The following is a 22,504-nucleotide window of genomic DNA, read 5'->3' as shown; positions in this document are numbered from 1 at the left end:
GAAAAATGTTTAAGCCTTTGGGGTCCCTTCCAACTTTACAATTCTGTGATCTAAGCTAGTGGCTACCACGTTACATGGCAGATGTCTGCCCCATCCTGAATACAGGAGAAGATAAAGACCCACACTACAGGTGCCTGGATGCTTGGTTACCTTTTCCCGCAAATGGAAATTAGACACAGACGAGTAATTTTCTGAGTCATCACCGTTCTTTTCTTTCTTCAAGGACCATGTGGTAGGTAATTAACTGCTGAAGGAGAACCCAAATATAGGAGTGTCTTCCTGAAGTTACTAGCCCAAATTCTTTCTGGATTTTACTGGCCAGAATGGAGAGCAGATTCAGAATCAGATTAAGGACTTCTTCCAAGCACTTTGTTCACACCTAATGAAACCAAAATGGAAAGTGATCTAAGACCCTTTTGTGCCACACGTCAAATAGGCATGGCTCCCCCCCCCCCAAGAATCCTAGGAAATGTAGTTCATTAAGGGTGCTGGGAGTATACTCCTCACAGGGCTGTGGTTCCCAAAGTGGCAGAAGAATCAATCCCTCTTCCCAAGGAACTTTGAGAATTGTAACCATGAGGTGGGAGTTTCAGTTTCTTTTGGGGAATCCCAAATGTTTAAATTGGTATGATACTGCTTTAAATGTACAGTGCAGATGGGGCCTAAGACAAAAATGACAAGAAGGCACATGTAACATCTTGGGCTTAAGACTCAGTTTTGGATATGTTTTTGGTTTGTTTTAACGGTTTTGCTGTCCATATCAAGCCATGTTTATGGACTACATGCCGATAATTCAATCCTAAATTTCACATGTGGGAAATTCTGGCCCATGTACAGCCTCATTTCTTGTGGCTCTTGGTGTCTCCTGAAGCTGCCCCATCAATCTGTCTAATCAGAATTTTTTTCTCCTTATTAATCATCTCCTTACAGTTCCTGGTTTTTCAAAACTGGTTCTACCCCTCTCTATTTTCTGAAGAATTAGAAGGGGCAATATTTTATTTGATAAACGTAAGTGGGTGGTTTCTTTTCTTTCTTTTTCTGCAGGTTGTGTGGCCTTCCCCCACCCCCACCCCCTGTGAGATTTTGACCAGCTTCGGCCCATCTGAAGCTGATACAGGCTCATCTTATCTTGAGCCCAAGCAGAGTAGTCCACACAGCAGAAGGATAAGCAGTATGTGCCACATTCTTAACTTTATTTCCACTCTATGCTGAGAGAATACAAACATGCATCTTGCCTCTGTGAGAGCAGAGAAGCAACCATCTCTCTAACAAAGAAACCGAGAGAACTCTGAAAAACAGGAAACCAGTGTACGTCACATCCAGTCTCCCATTCCCGTGGGAATCCAACAGTAACTCTGACTGTGGAATGCAAAACAATGTCTTGTGACTGCAGTTGCTGCTCAGTGAGGGAAATAGAAACCAACACCCCCTGCCATCTGAAGACAAAATAGTAGGCTTCTGCTCTGTATATGTGTGGCAAGCTAACACCATAAAGGGATTGTTTATATTTGCTTCCCAGAACAGTAGCTTTCTTGGGTCTGCCATACTAAGAATGAATTGGGTTATTTGAGTGTAATCCCATCAGAACCAGCTGGGATTTCTTCTGGGAGTTCTAATCTGAGGTAGCCATGATGGAAAAACATCTGCTCATCTGTTAATCCAGAACACATTGCTCAATCTAGCACCTTACCTAGGAGTAAGCCCCCATTGAACTCAATTGGACTTACTTTTAAGTAGACACCCATGGCATTGTGCTCCTGAGTATAGCAGTGGGCTTCAAGACTGCCACTTCCAAGGAGAACAGCGAAGGACCTTTTCACCAGCCAGAATAAGCACCGTGGTGTTCTATAGCTTCAAGAAGCGATGGAAGGAAATCTCTTTAGCTACAACTAAAGAAGCCTTCACTTGGGCTCTGCCTAGTGATGGATGTTGCTTATTTGTTCGGGAGCCAGACATCCTTTTTCTAAAGCAGAAATCTTCCGGATGGAGAGCATGATTTCCCGGCACTCTTGAAACTGTTAAGACATTGTGTTTTTTGGGAAACGGCAGCTCTTTCTCGAGCCCTTGTTGCTGTTGTGCTGCTGCAAGACCTCTTATGGACAGTTCCTGCAATGTTCCTCACATCCATCTACAAGTTTCTGTGCTGCCTGTGTGACAGCCTGTGATGATTTAATCTAATTGTTTTAATACCTCGCAGATTCTGCTCCCCCTTAACAGGATAGTTCCAGCAGCAAATGTTCCTTTAGATTTTTTTTTTTTAAAGCAAGGCTACTTGCCCCCAAGGGACACGGGTGGCGCTGTGGGTTAAACCACGGAGCCTAGGACTTGCCGATCAGAAGGTTGGCGGTTCGAATTCCTGCGACGGGCTGAGCTCCCATTGCTCGGTCCCTGCTCCTGCCAACCTAGCAGTTCGAAAGCATGTCAAAGTGCAAGTAGATAAATAGGTACCGCTCTGGCGGGAAGGTAAACGGCGTTTCCGTGCCCTGCTCTGGTTCGCCAGAAGCGGCTTAGTCATGCTGGCCACATGACCCAGAAGCTGTATGGCCAGCTCCCTCGGCCAGTAAAGCGAGATGAGTGCCGCAACCCCAAAGTCAGCCAGGACTGGACCTAATGGTCAGGGGTCCCTTTACCTTTTTTACCTGCCCCCAACATAAAGTGGTTTTTTTTGTTTTGTTTTTTGGATTTGGGAGGATGTTGTTTTGAAAGTGTAACCCAGCTGCCTCTTTGAATGCTTTTGAGCATCCTTACAAAGGCTTTGTATGAACGAAGGCTTCTTTCACCAGAACTTGGCCAAGCCGCATGAATGGGAATGTAGTAATTTCTCAGTGTCTTTTTAAAACTTAAAAGCAGCAATGGAGGAGGGAGGGCAACTTCCACTTAGTTTAGTGTCTTTTGGAGAGAGGGTGCTTTAATCCTTTACTGCTATGCTATTTTATTGGGCAACTCCCTTCCTTAGCAAGATCATAGTGGGGTCTTTGGAGCTTTAGGTCCTCCTTCTCTTTAGTAAAGGTAAAGGTACCCCTGACCATTAGGTCAGTCACGGACGACTCTGGGGTTGTGCACTCATCTCGCTCTATAGGCCGAGGGAGCCGGCGTTTGTCCGCAGACAGCTTCCGGGTCATGTGGCCAGCATGACTACAGTAAGCCACTTCTGGCGAACCAGAGCAGCACACGGAAATGCCGTTTACCTTCCCGCCAGAGAGGTACCTATTTATCTACTTGCACTTTGGCGTCCTTTCGAACTGCTAGGTGGGCAGGAGCTGGGAGCTCACCCCGTTGCAGGGATTCAAACTGCCAACCTTCTGATTGGCAAGCCCTAGGCTCTGTGGTTTAGACCACAGCGCCACTCGCGTCCCTTCTCTTTAGTAAGGAAGGTGCTAATAGTGGGTTAACCCCTTTGCTGGCCACTTTTTTTTCCTAATTCACAAGCCCTTGGTGACACTGTTGTCTAACTTGGTGGGGAACAGTACCAGCGAAGCTGCATAAGTCACAGCAGGAATGTACCTTTCGGAAAATTCAGTTGCCAATGAATGATAATGCCACTGCTCTCTTCCCAGTTGAAGGAGAGGGGCTCCCTTTTCAGATGCTTAATAATTAACAGATATTGCTTGATCTCAGCCGATGCCCTTCACACAGAGTTGGTGGGTTGCTGGGCAGAAGCGCTGCATCGCAAAAGTATCAGTAGCATTGCTTTGAAGCCACTAAGCTGATCAATATTAAACTGGATGTCTGAAGGAATTTTTGAGCAGGGAGTCTTCCCATACTAAACAAACTCATGGATCTCCTCATAGGAAACCGCCTTTGTACCAAGTCAGACATCTGATCCATCTAGCTCAGGATAATCCAGCATTTCAAACCTAGTGACCGTCCGCATGAAAAGTAGATGGTCTCTACCACTGAACTTTGACCCTTCCTGGGCTCCTACCACTGCTGCATTTTTTTTAAAGGGTATCATTGATTTTTGAGGAAATCAGCAGTGGAAACCTCCCGTTTTTGGCCACACAAGCAGACATTTGTTAGGAAGAATGAAGACTTCCTTGTGTATACTGATGTCCAGCACTGAGGGCCTTCTGGCGGTTCCCTAGCTGTGAGAAGCCAAGTTACAGGGAACCAAGCAGAGGAGCTTCTCGGTAGTGGCACTTGCCCTTTGGAACACCCTCCCACCAGATGTCAAAGAGAAAAATAACTACCAAACTTTTAGAAGACATCTGAAGGCAGCCCTGTTTAGGGAAGCTTTTAATGTCTAATAGGTTATTGTATTTTAGTGTTTTATTGGAAGCCGCCCAGAGTGGCTGGGGAAACCCAGCCAGATGGGCGGGGTATAAATAATAAATTATTATTATTATTTTATTATATTATATTATATACACACACTTCACGATCTAAACTGGGCTTCAGTCCTGTGGATGCTTTCTTGGGAGTAAGGCCCATTGAATAAAGAGTAAAACAAATGCATGTGCTTTGGCTGTGGATGCTTGCAAAAATGAGCACATACCGGAGCAGCCTTGCAAATATATATATATATATATATATTTGCTTTCGTAGATTTTCACGGGTACAGGAATGCAGGTTTTGGTGTCCTCGGGTGTCTTCCCGTGTAAAAGTTGGGGTGTCTAGGCGACGTTTCGACGAGGTCTCACTCGTCATCTTCAGGCTGGTGCTTTCGGCTTCTTGAGCCACCATCTTATGTGATCTCTTGTTCCTACGCAACTGCCGAGACAACAACTTAATTCCCACATGCTTCCAACTTAAATTCCATTCTAAAACCCCAGCCACCGAAAGGATCCTGAAACGAACTGAACTATCCCTAATCAGAAACGAACTACACAAGAAAAGATACCTACTAGACCAAACCAACAAAGATCTACTCACTCTTCACCTCAAACTCTGTAACAAAATCCACCCTGCACTCTGGGACAAATGCAAACAACTAGCCGTCTGGAGAGCTGAAACGGAGACCTCACATAAGACAGACACACACACCAACAAACTCCACAAACTAGAGAAACGCCAGAAGCCCAGCCACCCTCCACAGCAACCCATGAAACAAACAGTACATAACATATCAGACAGGATCCTCACCACAACTGAAACCAAAGTACTCTCCAAAGGTTTCAACTTTGCAGTCGCCCCGAGACGCATCCCCACGGAAAACATCATATGCGGAGTCGAAGCTAGCCTAACCAAAATCAACCCAGATGAAGCCAATAAAATCAGACTTGAAGTCACCAACATCCTCTGCTCCAGCAAACCACCCAGAAGCAATTTACACAAAGAAGAACAGAAAGCACTCACCAACCTGAGGAAAGACAACAACATAATCATTCTCCCAGCAGACAAAGGTAATGCCACAGTGGTGATGAACACATCGGACTACCAAGCAAAACTATCAAATCTACTCCAAGATCCTGCCTACAAACCTATAAAAACAGATCCCACCACCTACCTGGAAAAAACCACCAAATCCAAAATAAAAGCCTCTCCTATCAGTGAAGAAATCCAGCTAAGAATCATCCCCAGAGAAAAATCATCCAGATGCCCCAAACTCTACGGCCTCCCCAAGATACACAAAGAAGGAACACCACTCAGACCAATAGTCAGCTCCATAGGCTCACCTCTACAAAATCTCGCTAAATTTCTCGCCAAGCAACTTCAGCCCTATGCAGAATCCATCTCTTCACACGTACCAAACTCCTTCCAGTTCATAGAAACAATAAAGAAGCAAAACCTACATCCTAATGACCTACTTGTGAGCTTCGATGTTGTATCTCTCTTCACACAAGTGCCCATTAATGAAGCCTTGACAGCTATTCAAAACAAATACAATCCCCCCGAATACATCTTGGACCTGACCAACCACTGCCTAACCAACACGTACTTCATCCACAATGGACAAAGATACAAACAGATAGAAGGAGCACCTATGGGATCACCCCTCTCACCGGTCATCGCAAACCTGTACATGGAACACTTTGAAACCAATGCTTTAGACAAGTCAGAACACAAACCCAAACTTTGGCTCAGATATGTTGACGACACCTTTGTAATTTGGCCACACGGGAAAGAAAAACTGGATAGCTTCCTCACACATCTCAACAACTTACACCCCAAAATACAATTCACTATGGAAATAGAAGCCAACAACCAACTTCCCTTCCTTGACGTCCTAATCTACAAAAAACCTGATGGCTCCCTAGGACACACTATCTACCGGAAAAAAACACACACCAACCGCTACTTACATGCACAATCACACCACCACCCTGCACAAATAAACTCCGTAGCCAAGACTCTCATCTCCAGAACCAAACGCCTGGCTGACAAAGACCACTTGACAACTGAGTTACAGAATCTCTCAAACGTGTTAATTGCCAATGGATACCAGCAAAACAGGATTACGAAGCTAATCCAAAAGGAAACACCCCCCAAAAACCAAGACACAGAAGAAAACAATGGCATGGCCCTCCTTCCTTATATCAAGGGCACTACAGATAAAATTAGCAAAATCCTCCATAAACACAATATCAAAACAGCCTTTTGCACCAACCAAAAAATAGCCAATATCCTCAGAAACCCCAAGGATAAAATCCAGTTGGAAAACCAAGGGATCTATGAAATACCCTGCAAAGTCTACCCAGCCACGTACATTGGACAAACAAACAGACGAATAAATGCACGTATCGCAGAACACAAGAATGCCGTCAAAAAAGAAGAAAAAACTTCCTCTCTTTTCCAACACATGAAAGAAACAGGACACGAAATTAATTTTGCAGATTCCAAATTGCTCTTTAACACGGAATATCACCACAAGAGAATAATCATGGAAGCCATCGAGATAGAGAAACACCCTCACAACATGAACAAGCGTGACGACACATCCCGCTTGCCAGACATCTGGAAATTAGCCCTCCCCACAAAAACTGACACCAGATCCAGAGGCACACAGAACGCCAACACCAATCAACCACACCAGACCCAAACCCAGACCCTCTCCACAGATGAATTACAGACACCATCCAGTAGCCAATCCATGGTGGCACCTCCGGATGCTGCACCACCCTGCAATCCCTACACAGATCTGGCTGACACAAGCCACAAAACCACAGCTCGCCCCTATACACGAAGCCAAGCCAGAGCACAACTAAGTACAGTACAGCCATCTTCTCAGGAAAACTCTTCACAAAGTTCAAGAGGTCAAGACACAAAGACTTTAACAACTAATCCACACCTAATGACCCACCTAAGTGGTACTCAGGATATCACTCAAGAAATCACTCAAGATATCTCTCAAGTAATTAAGGAACAAAAGAAGAAAAGGCACACTAGCCTGGGAACTTCCTCTCTGCCCAGAACATTGGAGGCTATACACCACACCCCCTCTACAGTATTTATAGGAACTCAAACACTGAGATCCTGCTCTGTTCCAGTAACAAGAAGCCGAAAGCACCAGCCTGAAGATGACGAGTGAGACCTCGTCGAAACGTCGCCTAGACACCCCAACTTTTACACGGGAAGACACCCGAGGACACCAAAACCTGCATATATATATATATATATATATATATATATATATATGGAGGTGAGCCTCCTTGCTCCCCTACTGCAATGACAGTATTCCTTTATATTTTTTAATCCCTTTGCACTGGAATGGAGTACAACAAGGCTGTATATTGTCTCCCTGCTTATTTAACTTACATGTAGAATACATAATGCGAAAGGCTGGGCTGGATGAATCCCTAGCCGGAATTAAGATTGCCAGAAGAAATATCAACAACCTCAGATATGCAGATGACATAACTTTGATGGCAGAAAATGAGGAGGAATTAAAGAACCTCTTAATGAGGGTGAAAGAGGAGAGTGCAAAATATGGTCTGAAGCTCAACATCAAAAAAACTAAGATCATGGCCACTGGGTCCATCACCTCCTGGCAAATAGACGGGGAGGAAATAGAGGCAGTGATAAATTTTACCTTCTTGGGCTCCATAATCACTGCAGATGGCGACAGCAGTCACGAAATTAAGAGATGCCTGCTTCTTGAGAGAAAAGTGATGACAAATCTAGACAGCATCTTAAAAAGCAGAGACATCACCTTGCCAACAAAAATCTGTATAGTTAAAGCTATGGTTTTCCCAGTAGTGATGTATGGAAGTGAGAGCTGGACCATAAAGAAGGCTGATCGCTGAAGAATTGATGCTTTTGCAAGAGGAGGAGACTCTTGAGAATCACATGGACTGCAAGAAGATCAAACCTCTCCATTCTTAAGGAAATCAGCCCTGAGTGCTCACTGGAAGGACAGATCCTGAAGCTGAGACTCCATTACTTTGGCCACCTCATGAGAAGAGAAGACTCCCTGGAAAAGACCCTGATGTTGGGAAAGATTGAGGGCACAAGGAGAAGGGGAAGACAGAGGACGAGATGGTTGGACAGTGTTCTCAAAGCTACCAGCATGAGTTTGGCCAAACTTTGGGAGGCAGTGGAAGACAGGAGTGTCTGGCGTGCTCTGGTCCATGGGGTCACGAAGAGCCAGACACGACTAAATGACTAAACAACAAAATCTTCATTAGTGTACTCTCACCAGGAGCCACAGCCAGGGCCAGTTTTCTACCCAATGTGTGTTACTAACATGTGTTCAGATACCAGTTTGCCACAAATTTGTTACATTTTTAGAGGCACAAACAAAAATCAATCCCTGTAATAAGGAGCGCAGGTGCTGAGTGCTGACAGAGATAGGATCAAAACAGACCCTCTGTGAGGTGAGAGGGTGGTATTGGCATGCTTGGAGTGCAATCTTAAAGAACAGAAAGCAAGTCTAATGCAGTAATAATAATAATAAAAAAAAACACCCCCCCAACCCCCCCCCAACAAAAAACAGTCCAGTGAAAAATAAGCATGCTTAGTTAATTGGGGCAAATTGAAAATGAAAATGAAAAATGGGAAGGAGGGAGACAGGAGCTGCTTGAGCTCATTTCATCTTGCATCCATAGCTGGCTGTTTCTCTGGACAGACCATTTAAGGGCTAGGATGCACTGCAACTTTTTATTGCACGTTGAATGTGAGAGTGAATGAGAGATCAGACAGATTCTTAGCCCAGAATAGTGCTGCAGCGTTGTCCCAGCTGGATTTCCTAGCCCATCCTTGAAGTGAGCCTGCAGTGCGTTATCCTGCCTAGGGAACAATCAGTGCCTTTTACCAGACTAGAAAGGTAAAGGTAAAGGACCCCTGGATGGTTAAGTCCAGTCAAAAGCGACTATGGGGTTGTGGTGCTCATCTCGCTTTCAGGCTGAGGGAGTCAGCATTTGTCCACAGACAGCTTTCCGGCTCATGTGGCCAGCATGACTAAACCGCTTCTGGCGCAACAGAACACCGTGACAGAAACCAGAGCACACGAAAACGCCGTTTACCTTCCCGCCACAGCGGTACCTATTTATCTAATTGCACTGGTGTGCTTTCAAACTGCTAGGTTGGCAGGAGTTGGGACAGAGCAACAGGAGCTCACTCCGTCACAGGGATTCGAACAGCTGACCTTCCGATCAGCAAGCCCAAAAGGCTTGGTTGTTTAGACCACAGTGCCACCCATGTCCAGACTAGAAGGACTGTGGAGCTATCCTAGCTGCCTTTCCCTAGTTAAATTGCTGTGGTTGGAATCTTTTCTTTTTTCTTTTTGGTCACATGCAAACAGGCTCTCTGAGATAATAGCAACACAACTGAAGAAACGACCTTACCCCAACTCAAGACTTTCTCTTCATCTAGTTCAGCACAGTCTACTCTCAGTGACGCTGTCTCTCCTTAGGACTGTAGCTCAGTGGAAAATAATTTGCTTGGCATGTAGAGAGTCTCAGGTTCAATCTTCAGCATCTCCAGTTAGGGCTGGAAGCGTGCCGTGCCTGAAACCTTGGGGAGCTGCTGCCAATCAGTGTAGGCAGTACTGAGCTAGATGAACCAGTGATCTGACTGTGTATAATGTAGTTTCCTACACAGGGTCTCAGGCCAATGTCTTTCACATTACCTTCTCCCTTCTCCTTTTAGCTGGAAGTTCCCAGGGTTGCTCCAGGAACCTTCTCTATGGAAAGTACGTATTCTGCTACTGAACTATGACCCCTTTCCAACAACATAACAGTTGTTGAAAAGGCAGCATTTTCATGAGTTTGGGCAGGTCTGCTGTAGGAGTTGGAACTTCCATCCTCTGAGCTTAATCTTGAAGCAAGCAGAGGGAACTGGAAGAAACAGAGGGTTGTGGGTTTTTTGTAGAACTGGGAACAACCCCAACAAATCTAGTGCAAGTTCTTTTCTGTCATTAATTCAGGACATTAACAGTAGATACTGATTTTCTCTGTTGTATTTTGGTTTTACCTTTAGTTCTTTCGGGGGTACTCTTCTGTCCAAGGAGTTGAAAGAAGAGTTTGGAACAGCTTCTAATACAGTAACTTTATTCCAGGTGACAGCCCAGAATTTAAGAATATTCGAAAGACCATCTTCTTCCCAGAAACCCTCTTGGGAGCCAGTGTGGTGTAGTGGTTAAGAGTGGTAGTCTCGTAATCTGGGGAACCGGGTTCGCGTCCCCGCTCCTCCACATGCAGCTGCTGGGTGACCTTGGGCCAGTCACACTTCTCTGAAGTCTCTCAGCCCCACTCACCTCACAGAGTGTTTGTTGTGGGGGAGGAAGGGAAAGGAGATTGTTAGCCGCTTTGAGACTCCTTAGGGGAGTGATAAAGCGGGGTATCAAATCCAAACTCTTCTTCTTCTTCTTCTTCTTCTTCTTGGGTCTTTAACAGAAGGGGCTCTCTAGGTAATTCTACCACCCTCGGAAGTTTGGGGAGGCAGAAACAGCCCAGGAGAACCATATGTAATTCCATCTCCACAGAGGTGTATCTGGCACCCTAATTGTGTAGCCTTTGTTGTATGCCAAAATTGCACCTCTTTACAATAGCCTTTTCACATATCTCATATATGTATGTATGGGTATTTGTATAAGTGTGTATATATGTATCCTGCCCTGTGCTTCTGATTGTGAACTGGTTTAACTGACTTTGCTATTGAATTTTGCTATTGTTGTGATCTGCGCTAGTAATTTAGACTTTGCCTGCTCAATCTATTTCTGTACTGGCTGCAGGGAAAGTTTGTGTGTTTGTGTTTGAATGGGTTTTGTGCATGGATGGAATTGAACGGGATATGTGTACATTTACTTTGACTCTGCTCACCACTGTTGTTGTTGTTGTTGTTGTTGTTATTTCTAATTTATTACCTGCTTTTTGCCCTAGGGTCCCAAGGCAGGCTACCACATTAAAACACAGTATTAAAAACAGTTTAAAACAACTTACGGACCATTCTGTCCTGCAGCTGTCGCAATGTTGTTACTTGCTAATGCTACGTGCTTTGAGAATTCTGCATGCTGTGAGAAGCAAGTTAGAATGTGTATATTGTGGAATCTGGGGGTCCTGATTTCCTTGCATTGTCTGGTCTCTGGATGAGTCAGGTTGTCATTAGGATGAAGGTGAGCAATGGTGTAAATGGTTCTCCTTCTTGCTATGTAGGCCTCTTTTCTTCACATAAAAGCTGAGTAAGTGGTGGTGGGGAGGGGGAGAAATGGCTGTCCCAGTCAGCGCTCATCTTGTGCTGTTTGATTCCGTAGATGTTCTCCAAAAGATGGGTGGCATCACAGAAGGAATGTTTTCTTCTGTGCTCCCCTCGACTGTGCAAAATACCATCTGGAGGGGTGGCTCAGCGCAGTTTACGGTGAGGTGATTCTGGGTTGCCGCTTACTTTGCGGGTGAGTCATCCTTTGCCTGCTGTGTAGAGTTTTGCCACCTCCTTTGCAGACAAAATTGCTTGTACTTTGCTCAGTTTAGGAGCTGCTATTTTGAATACGGAGCTGGAGTTTGACGGATGAGAAGGCTCAGTTTTGACTTGCTTATCGGAACCTGTTTGAGTTAGTGCTGCCTGATGACAAAGACAATGTGTTGGATGATGTGAGCTACAGACTTGTTTCCATCCACGAGAAATTCAGTACATGTTCAAAGCTATAGTTGTTGGCACGTTACACAGCCTTCCCTTTCTTGGGCGAGGTCATCTGGTTTGGGCATACAGATGAATGGCGCATGTACCATAGAAACGGATTATTCATCTTGGTTTGAATAGTTGAGATGCTTCCAGACTGCCACACTTTTGCACATTTCTCTCACTGATCTTAGTGCAACAAGAGGGCACCTTAGAACTTATCATAGTGCATGAGGGTGCATGGCAATGAATAAGGTAAAGGTAAAGGGACCCCTGACCATTAGATCCAGTGGTGACTGACTCTGGGGTTGCACGCTCATCTCGCTCTATAGGCCGAGGGAGCCGGCATTTGTCCACAGACAGCTTCCGGGTCATGTGGCCAGCATGACTAAGCCGCTTCTGGTGAACCAGAGCAGCACATGGAAATGCCATTTACCTTCCCGCTGGAGCGGTCCCTATTTATCTACTTGCACTTTGACATGCTTTCAAACTGCTAGGTTGGCAGGAGCAGGGACCGAGCAATGGGAGCTCACCCTGCCATGGGGATTCGAACTGCCGACCTTCTGATTGGCAAGTCCTAGGCTTTGCGGTTTAACCCACAGCTCCACCCGCACCCCACATCGCAATAAATAGCAATGACTAAATAGCACTCTGGGGCCAGAAGTCTGCTCTCCCCAACAACAACAGCCCCGACTTTTCACAGTAAGAAGAGTGACATGGGAGGGAGCTGTAAGACCATTGGTCCATCTTGGTTTGCATTATCTACAATGATTGGAAGAGGCTCTCCAGAATTTCAGTTAGGGCATTCCCAGAGATACCAGAGACTGATCCTGGGACCTTCTCCATGAAAAGTAGATGCTCTACCACTGACCTGCAGCCCTTTCCCCCAGTGAACAGAAAACCACAGTGGAAAATGCAGGATAACAACCACTCGACTGTGTCATTTTGTTATCTCAATGCAGTTTGTTAAAAACGGTATGCACTGAGTGAATTAGTTTCCCTTAGACCTATATTGAAATGGATCCCAGTTGCAGGAATGTACTGATTTTTGGAAGAGGGAAAAACACCATCAGATTGAAAATGCAACACACATTCATCTTAGGTGTTTTTGTGTGTGTGCAGAAGAACAAGTTAAGCAATAGATGATGGAATGGGAACATGACTTAGGTATTTCCTTCCTGTTCGATACCTGCTGTGAGTACCTGGTGCCTGAGAGCAATTTATTTCTCTCCGTAAATGAATTACTGTATTTTTCGCTCTATAAGACACACCAGACCACAAGACGCACCTCGTTTTTGGAGGAGGAAAACAAGAAAAAAAATATTCTGAATTTCAGAAGCCAAAACAGCAAGAGGGATCGCTGCACAGTGAAAGCAGCAATCCCTCTTGCTGTTCCAGCTTCTGTGATAGCTGCGCAGCCTACATTCGCTCCATAAGACGCACACACATTTCCCCTTACTTTTTAGGAGGGAAAAAGTGAGTCTTATAGAGCAAAAAATACGGTAGCAAGAGAATGGTATTGAAATGATGACACGTTGCCAAATAATGCGGTACATTTACCAAGGTATGCTGGAAATATCGAAAGGATGGCAGAAACTATATCTGTGTGTGGAGAAATTGTCCAAAGCAAGAGACTATTGGTTAAAGATAAGGGGTAAGATAAAGCAAATAGGACACAATAAGCTGGAGTTGGACGTGATACTCTTCTTATGGTTTGCAAGGTGTCTGCCAATGAACTGGCAAGACATATTTATATGTTTGTAATAGCTAGACTATTGTCTTATTCATGCATTCAGAAGAATGTATGTGGACCTGAAGCTGTGTCAATGGAAGCCCTGCTCAAGAACTTCTGGTTGCACAACAGGGCTCCCTCTCCTCTCCTCTCCTCTCCTCTCCTCTCCTCTCCTCTCCTCTCCTCTCCTCTCCTCTCCCCTCCCCTCCCCTCCCCTCCCCTCCCCTCCCCTCTCCTTTCCTCCCACTGCCCCCCCCTCAAGATTGGTTTGGGGAAGTCAGGAGAACCCACAGAATAGTGTCCAGGGGATGTGGGTGGGATCATTCCGTCTGGCAAGCTGCAAGGCATGGGCAGAAGGAATAATTGGAAGAGTGCACCATTGACTTCCACCCAAGGTGTATAAGGTGAGGAGACCCTGCTGTCAACTTTCCTGTCTCTGTCCACTGCACCCTCAACCTTCTTGCATTGACCAGGAAGGTGTGAAGGAGGCTTCTAAGCACATCTAGTTCGATATGGAAAGATAAGGGTGGAGTGGGTGCCTAGCATGCATGACCACTCTGGGGGCAGGGACAGTGGGCATGTGCCAACACCCCCATATCCCCCAACACCTGCATATCCATGAAGACATTGAGAGGGCTCAGGTTTTATGTGAACAAAGTGGAGAACATCAATCATTCCTACACCCAAGGAATAGGACAGTAAAGTCTGAAGTTATGTTTATTTTTATTTATTTATTTTTTAAATAATATTTATTCAAATTTTAAAGGTTACAAAAAGAATCAAAAAAGAAAACAAAACAGTACATAAAAGCAAATCACATCCAGGAAAAAGTAAAAGAGCGAAAACAGAAAAAAAAGTTAAAAATACATACAGTCAAAAAGTCAAAACGAAAAAAGAACAAGTCAAACCTTTACATATTTTCCTTTCTTTAACTTATTTCCTAGACTTCCTCACACCTCCCCTCTTTATATTCTAGTTCAGATAGGTATTTCAGCAAATCCTTCATCTTGTTTTTATCCTAATAATTTATCTTGATATCCTGTAATTTTTCATTCTCTCTTTCACCAATTATCCATCCATTTTTACTTTATTTAATCTTATTTCTCATTAAAACTGATATATTTGAACTTATTCTCTTAAGAAGTTTCCCCTAGGGTTATAAAAATTTCATTTCACGATTTTTCCATTTTCCATTAATTTTTTTTTTTTTAATCTCAATATATACATTTTAAATTCCCATTTTTCTTCCACCGTCTCCCCTCCCCAGTCTTGGCCCCTACCAACAGTTCCATCAACCTCCAACAGTCCATCAACCTGAAGATCTTAAATCCGTGGCTCTTAACTCTTCTTCATGTCCCGTCTGCCAATCTTCTTGATAATCTTTGGTATTAAAAAACAGTTCTCGGAGGGGCTCCAACCCAACGATGATCATATTCCTTCTTAGCAAGTCTGCCAGATTTCCATAATTAAAGGTAGGGCCCATAAAGTATTCCAAGCCTTGCTTCTGAAGTTATGTTTAAACTAACTAATAAGAGTGAGAATCAAGGAGACAAAGGCAAAACAGGTTTTTAATGAATTTCACAAACTGACTTGCCTAAAGTCAATGGCCATCAGAGTGCAACAGGTTCTCCTCCCTTGACCTAGGGCAAATTGCTAAAACAAGCAAGGCAATGGGGTATTCTAACTTACTACAAAATATGCTTTAGATTGCTGCTGTACTCCAACAGAAACTCAGTCTTCTATAAAATCTCTCTCTCTCTCTGACTGTCTTGTTTACAGGCCAAATTAGCCCCAGCTCTGCTGATCATGGTCAACAAGACCTTAAACTATTGGGATCCCAATTTTGAGGATGAGGTCATCAACATCAACGTTGGGGGGCTGAGAAGAAGGCTGAGCTCGAGCGCCCTCTCCAAGTTCCCTGACACTCGCCTTGGGCGCTTGCTCTCCTGCGACTCAGAAGAGTCCATCTTGCAGCTGTGCGACGACTATGACGTGAGTGCCCGGGAATTCTACTTTGACCGCAACCCTGGCTTCTTCCTTTATGTGCTCCACTTCTACCAGACGGGCAAGCTGCATGTGATGGACGAACTGTGCGTCTTCTCCTTTTGCCAAGAGATTGAGTACTGGGGCATCAACGAATTCTTCCTGGACTCCTGCTGCAGCTACCGCTACCATGAGCGGAAGCTGGAGAGCCGCCACCACAACTGGGATGAAGAAAGCGAGGTCAGCAGTGTGGACATGTCTCCGGACGAGATCTCGGATTTCAACCATGACCTGCTTCGCTACAGCACCCTGCGCTGCGGTAATGTGCGCAAGCGCCTCTGGCTCACCATGGAGAACCCGGGCTACTCCATCCCAAGCAAGCTCTTCAGCTTTGTCTCCATCAGCGTTGTGTTGGCCTCCATCGCGAGCATGTGCATCCACAGCATGCCGGAGTACCAGGAGCCCGACGAGGAAGGCAACCTGAAGGACGACACGGTGCTGGAGAACCTGGAGTACTTTTGCATCTCCTGGTTCACCTTTGAAGTGACGGCCCGTTTGCTGCTGGCGCCAAACTTGAGGAAGTTCTTCAAGCACCCCTTGAACCTGATTGACATAGTCTCAGTACTGCCTTTCTACTTCAGCCTTCTGGTGGAAGTGACCGCGGGGAGCGACTCGGAGCTGGGCAACGTGAGCAAGGTGGTGCAGGTGTTTCGCCTCATGAGGATATTCCGGGTGCTGAAGCTGGCAAGGCATTCGACGGGCCTGAGGTCCTTAGGAGCCACCTTGAAGGTAAGCCTGTCATGGGGGTGGCTTTGGCTTCCTGGGATGTTGAAGGTTCTCGGGGCCCAAACTGGACATTAGTTTCAATTCATAGTATGCACCTGCATATCTCCTTCTATGTTTTCCTTGAAGAATTAATGGGCACAAGGGGATTCTTACTGGGAAAGTGGGGGGGGGAGGGTTATCTTTCTCTCCACGGTCGTAATGGATAAACCACCCATGCGCTGTTCTGAAATTCTTCGGACCCCACCCCTAGCACGGCACATGGAGAAGGAGCGAGGGGAATGCTGCAATGAACAGGTGGAAGTCCTTTTTCAGAGCTTCTGTTGACGGGCCTGGTTAGTCAAATCCCATCCCAAGTATTGGTCCTGACCTTTAAAACTCTAAATAGGTAAAAAGTAAAGGTAAGGTAAAGGACCCCTGGATGGTTAAGTCCAGTCAAAGCCAGCTATGGGGTGCAGCACCCATCTTGCTTCAGGCTGAGGGTGCTGGCGTTTGTCTACAGACAGCTTTCCGGGTCAAGTGGCGAGCATGACTAAGCCACTTCTGGCACAACGGAACACCGTGACAGAAGCCAGAGCACACGGAAATGCCATTTACCTTCCAGCTACAGTGGTACCTATTTATCTACTTGCACTGGTATGCTTTAAAACTGCTAGGTTGGCAGGAGCTGGGACAGAGAAATGGGAGCTCACCCTGTTGTGTGGATTCAAACTGCTGACCTTCTGATTGGCAAGCCCAAGAGGCTCAGTGGTTTAGACCCACGTCTGACTTTGAACAATTGGAGGCCCAGTTGCTTAAAAGGCTTCCAGTACCTATATGAACCTGCCAGACCACTAAAAGCAGTTGGTGAGACCTTGCTTGTATGTCAGTCAGTCAGGAAGGCTAGGCTAGGACTCAGAAACTTTTCAGTGGCAGCCCCACACTTATGGAACTCAACCCCATAAGAAATCCCCACATCTTTCAGTTGGGAATAGATTGTGTGCTTCCTGTGTGCTGCTGATCTGTCGCTTTTACTGTTTTAATGCTCTACATGTGTTTTATAATTGTTTTTATCAGACACCATATGCTGCCTTAGCAAAATACTGCATTTCAAAATGTGGCTAGTAAGTCTGTTAGATAAATAAGTGTAAATAGACAAGGCTGGGCTTCTGTGTCCTGCAAAGCCTCCTGACGTTTCACAGAGGTGGTTTCAAAGCCTTTGAACTAAGTAACACATATCCAAGTATTATTATTTTTTCTCGATCCTATTCCTTACGTTCAGACATTTACTTCTCTGGTGCAAAATTTGGATTTTGGAAAGGAGGAAAAATACCGTGTCTGCTGTCCTAAACCATCTGGCCTAATTGCAAACTCCTTGAAATTTCCAGGCGATACCCTAGGATGTTTTCCTTGCTCAGTGGAGCATAGCTCTTTATAATTTGTGATCCTCCTGCCAGCCAGCCTTAGGCTGACCTGCAAGAGCTGCCATTTGTCTGACACCAGAAGGAGTTTTCAGGCTGGCTGGCTGCATCTGCATGACTGGCTGTCTGAGCAGAGATGGGATCTCCTGTAGTGTAGCGGGTGTTTATCTGTGGGTTCTGCTGGGGGTTTCTACTCTTGTTCTCAAAAGGCCTCCCATATTGTAATGAGAACAGGCAAGACTCTCCATCTGCAAGAAGATGAATCGTTCAGTTTCAGCCTTGCAGGGAGCTGCCCAAAAGTGACCTCACCAAGCATAGGGCCAAGGCATATGTATGTATTTATTCAGCAGGCTTTATCTCTACCACTTAATCATCGAAACCTCTAAACTGTTTGCATAAAATATCCATTAAAATGACCAATGCAATCATATGCTAAAAACAAGTTTACTTATTCCTCCCCCACAAAATGTATGAAGTCAGCTGTTTTAGAAACATGCATTGTAAAATAGGATTACATATAAAAATATATGTCAAATGGGTATCTGGGTATGCTTGCTTACACCAAAAAGTTTTTAGCAGGTGCTAAAAGCAGTACAGTGAAGGTGCCCGGTTAATATAAATGGGCAGGGAGTTCCATAGCTTAGGTGCTGCCACACTGAAGGATCAGGAAGGAACATTATGTGGCACTGCCAATTCGCAGACTGAAGTGGTTGAGTGGGCCAATATATATGGGGTAAGGCAACCCTCCTCCTAAGATATTATGTAGTGAAGTGCATGCTGTTTATTATGTAGTGAATTTGCTGCAGAATTTTACACAGCTGAAGGGTCCTGATGGGTTTGCCAGGATCCAGACCTTTGATCATCTTGGTTGCCCTCCTCTACACACATTCCAGCTTGTCAACGTCCTTCTTAAATTGTGGTCCCTCCCTAAAATTGGACAACGTATTCCAGGTGTGGTCTGACCAAGGCAGAATAGAGTGGTACTGTTACTTCCCTTGATCCAGACACTCTGTTTCTGTTGATGAATAGCATTAGCTGCTAAGGTCATTTCGAATCCTGATTCTGTCTTCTGCAGCATTAGCTACCCCTCCCAGTTTAGTGTCATCTGCAGATTTGATGAGCACCCCTTCAATTCCTTCATCCAAGTTGTTTATAAAGACGTTGAACAACAATGGGCCCAGGACAGAACCCTGTGGCCACCCCGCTTGTCATTTCTTTCCAGGGTGATGAGGAACTGAACTACTTGGGTTCAGTCAGTCAACCAGCTACATATATACCTAACAGTTACTTCGTTCAACCCACATTTTACCAGCTTCCTTGCAAGAATACCATGGGGGACTTTGCCAAAAGCCTTCCTGAAATCAAGAGACACTGTGTTCACAGAGTTCCCCCGATCCACCAAGCTTATAACACTGTCAAAAAAAAATATGAGATTTGTCTGGCATAACTTGTTTTTGAGAAACCCAGGCTGGGTCTTAGTAATCACAGCATTCTTTTTTAAGTGCTTGCAGACCCAACGGTTGAATTATCTGTTCCAGGACCTTTCCTGGTATTGATGTCAAACTTATCCAGTCTGACCCTGTGCAATGCAGAACTCTCAGCTAAAGCATCCATGACAGGTGGCCATCCAACCTCTGCTTAAAAACCTCCAAGGAAGGAGAGTCCACAACCTCCCGAGGGAGACTGTGTGCTGGGCCTGGGGGTAACCTGAGAACCACGGTCCAGGTCCGGTCCAGAATCCGTAGGAGTCAGTCCGACAGGGACGAGGCAGGAAACCAGGCAAGGACAGGTACAGGATCTCAGGCAGGGTCCTCAGGAGCAGGCACCAGGTGAATCCACTCTGGCTCCGGAGGTGGTTGAGGACTCAGTGCCTACAGGTGAGTCTCCCCCTGGATCCAGTAACCCTTCAGCCTCTCCTGAACTGCAGAGGCTCAGGGCAGAGAGGTGAAGGGAACTGGTTTCTCCCAGGAGGAGTGCTCACCTTAAGGCCAGGAGAGGCGGGTCTCCTGGGGGCTGGGGCTGCCCCTGGCCTCAGAGAAGATAAAGGCCTGTCAGCCCAGTCCCAGGTTGCAGGAGCAACGTTGTTGAAGAGCTGTTTCGGCCAGCATCCAGTCCTGTTCCCCCAGAGTTCCTGTCCTTGCCCGGCTCCTCGCTGTGGACCCCGCTTCGCCCGTGGAGGACTGTCTGCCAACCCTCAACTCAGGTCCTGGACCTCGCCCCACGGTAATCTCCCCCCTGGACCAGCACACAGACGGTCCTGATCTCCCAGTGACTCACCTCCCTGTTTCACCCGAAGGCGAGCACTCCTCCTGCGAGTACTCAGGTCTCTCCTTCTCTCAGACCTTAGTCTCTGCAGCTCAGGAGATGTCGGTGGGTTACTAGACCCAGGGGCTGCCTCAGCCTCCCCTGACCAAACTGGTAGTGGAGCAGCTGTAAGTGATGGCCCAGCTGAAGGCAATGAGGTAATCCCCGCATCTGGAGCCAGGGCAGGCTCAGGCCCCTAACTCCGACCTAGCTGGTGTTTGTTGCAGGGGAACCTGTGCAGACTGGAACTCTTCAGGATAAGGCCCCAGACTTGGTTCAGATGATGCCTGAGGCAAAGGATCTGGTGCAGACTGAGACTCCTTTGGTTCCGAGTTCGAGCCCGAGTCCCAGGCCATCACAGATTGTTCCACTGCCGAATAGCTGTTACTGTCAGAAAGTTCTTCCTGATGTTTAGTCGGAATCTCCTTTCTTGTAACTTGAATCCATTGGTTTGGGACCTACCTCGCAGAGCAGGAGAAAACAAGCTTGCTCCATCTTCCATGTGATGCCCTTGAGATATTTGAAGATGGCTATCAAATCTCCTCACAGTCTCCTCTAAACCAGGCTTTTTAAAAAAATCATTTTTATTGGTTTTACAAATACAAAGGACAAATAAACACAAATTAGTAAAAACATATCTGTATAGCGAGATTCTCCGAATCGTGAGCCTTCCCCCCATTCCCTCCATGGGGTCTCATTTTAAGGATCTGCAACTGCATATTCGTGCGTACTCCAATTTTTATATCAAACCATATTGTCCATAGTATTTCTTTACACCACAAATGAGTCAAAATCCTGCTCTTGTTTCCATCTGCTTACAGTGGTCTCCTAGGTAACTTATAAATTTCCCCATTCTTTTATAAAGTTTTTATCCTCTTGGTTTCTGAGTTTTCCAGTCAGCTTTGCCATCTTGGCATAGTCCATCAGCTTGGTTTTCCATTCTTCTCTGGTAGGGACCTCTAATCCAGGCTTAACATACCCACCTCCCTCAATCGTTTCTCATAAGGCTTGGTTTCCAGACCCTTGATCATCCCTTCTTGGTTGCAGAAACCTGGTTATGAAGTTTTCTCCCCAGGGAGGAGGATGCTTATATTGCTGTCATTTAGGCATGAAATGAACACTGCTGTTTCTGAAAGGTTTACCTGCTTCCAGTTTTATTCAGTGTTTTACCTTGAAGTTTACTTCATTGTTGTATATCCGGGTCATCCACCCTGGGGGTGTTTTATATTTAGTGGTCAAATGTAACATACCTGACCAAGTTGGACCCTAGTTCTTAAAGAAGACGGGGAGCCTTGATGCAAATCAAGCATGAGTGCTGGAAGCAGGAAACCGCCTATTTGGGGACATTGGGACCAAGGAACAGGAGGATAGTGATGGTGCAACAAGGAGGAGACACAGTGTAAGTGGAGCTCCTGTTTGGAAGTATATTTCTCATCACTGCTTTGTGCTGTAAGCGTAGTTTGTTTTATTGCTTCTCCCCGCTGCCTCCCCTGCTCACGCAGCCAGCAAAGTGAGAGGCCAGAAGTAAAGGTAATGGCTGCTATAAGAAGATGAAAATGTGTTATTGATCCAGAAACCTGGGACCCATTATCTCCAAGTGTAAATTTCACCCAGATATCTTTGTCTAGTTTTTCCTTTTTATGAGCTACCACCTTCCTTGCTGGTAGGATGAAGTTCTTATTCCCTAATTTAGTTTTCTCCCCCAGCATTTTCACGCTCTCTGCTCCCCCCCCCCTCATTCACACACACACACAGCATCTTTGGTTGCTCCACATTTCTAGCTGGGTTGCACTTGGATCAGCTCCCCCCCCCCTCTCTATTTTGACAGTTTCATTTTGAGTCTGACTGTCACTATGCTGTTGTCCCAGCCTGTCTGTCAATTGTGTCCCTGCCTATAAATAACTGGCTCTGACAGATCTTGTTCTGCTCATGTCACATGACTCTGGGTTAGTCCTCCTCGCTGCTTCTTCTGCTTGGCGATGGCAAGAGGGACTTCCATTCCCCCACCTGACACTCCTGAGCGAAAAACACGTGTCCCTGACGTTGACGGATGGACTCGTCATCTTTTGACAGCGACACATGGGTCATTCAGTGTAAGCAGCAGTTCCAGCTGTAGTCAGCCGGTCAGTTGTGATCCTTCCCTGTGCCGTAGAGCAAATACTGAGCAGCATAATCCATTTCTTCGGCTCCATTTTGAAGACATAAGAGGGGTGTGCTGGAGGAGAATTGGCAACATATAAAGTCTGGTGCAAAGGCCTTTGACGAGCGGATTTGAGTTCTCAAAGATCCTGCCTGAGGACTGAGAGGG

General features: G+C 45.7%; 1 protein-coding gene across 4 annotated transcripts in view; it reads left to right on the top strand.

Annotated features, from left to right (window-relative positions):
* The window catches only part of KCNS1 (potassium voltage-gated channel modifier subfamily S member 1), a 71,616-nt gene that overhangs the window by 9,045 nt on the left and 40,067 nt on the right, over positions 1-22,504 (top strand). For all 4 annotated transcript variants that reach the window (XR_014157933.1, XR_014157934.1, XM_081867812.1 and 1 more), the window contains one exon: positions 15,506-16,498. Coding sequence is in view for 2 of the 4 variants with exons in the window: in XM_081867812.1 (XP_081723938.1) it covers positions 15,533-16,498 (966 nt within the window). In the remaining 2 variants the exon portion in view is untranslated. The remainder of the gene's footprint in view (positions 1-15,505; positions 16,499-22,504) is intronic.

This window comes from Podarcis erhardii (assembly GCF_964252035.2).
Source record: "Podarcis erhardii genome assembly, chromosome: 6".
Lineage (NCBI taxonomy): Eukaryota > Metazoa > Chordata > Lepidosauria > Squamata > Lacertidae > Podarcis > Podarcis erhardii.
The sequence above is the reverse complement of the archived record's forward strand: the minus strand, read 5'-3'. Positions and strand labels throughout refer to the sequence as shown.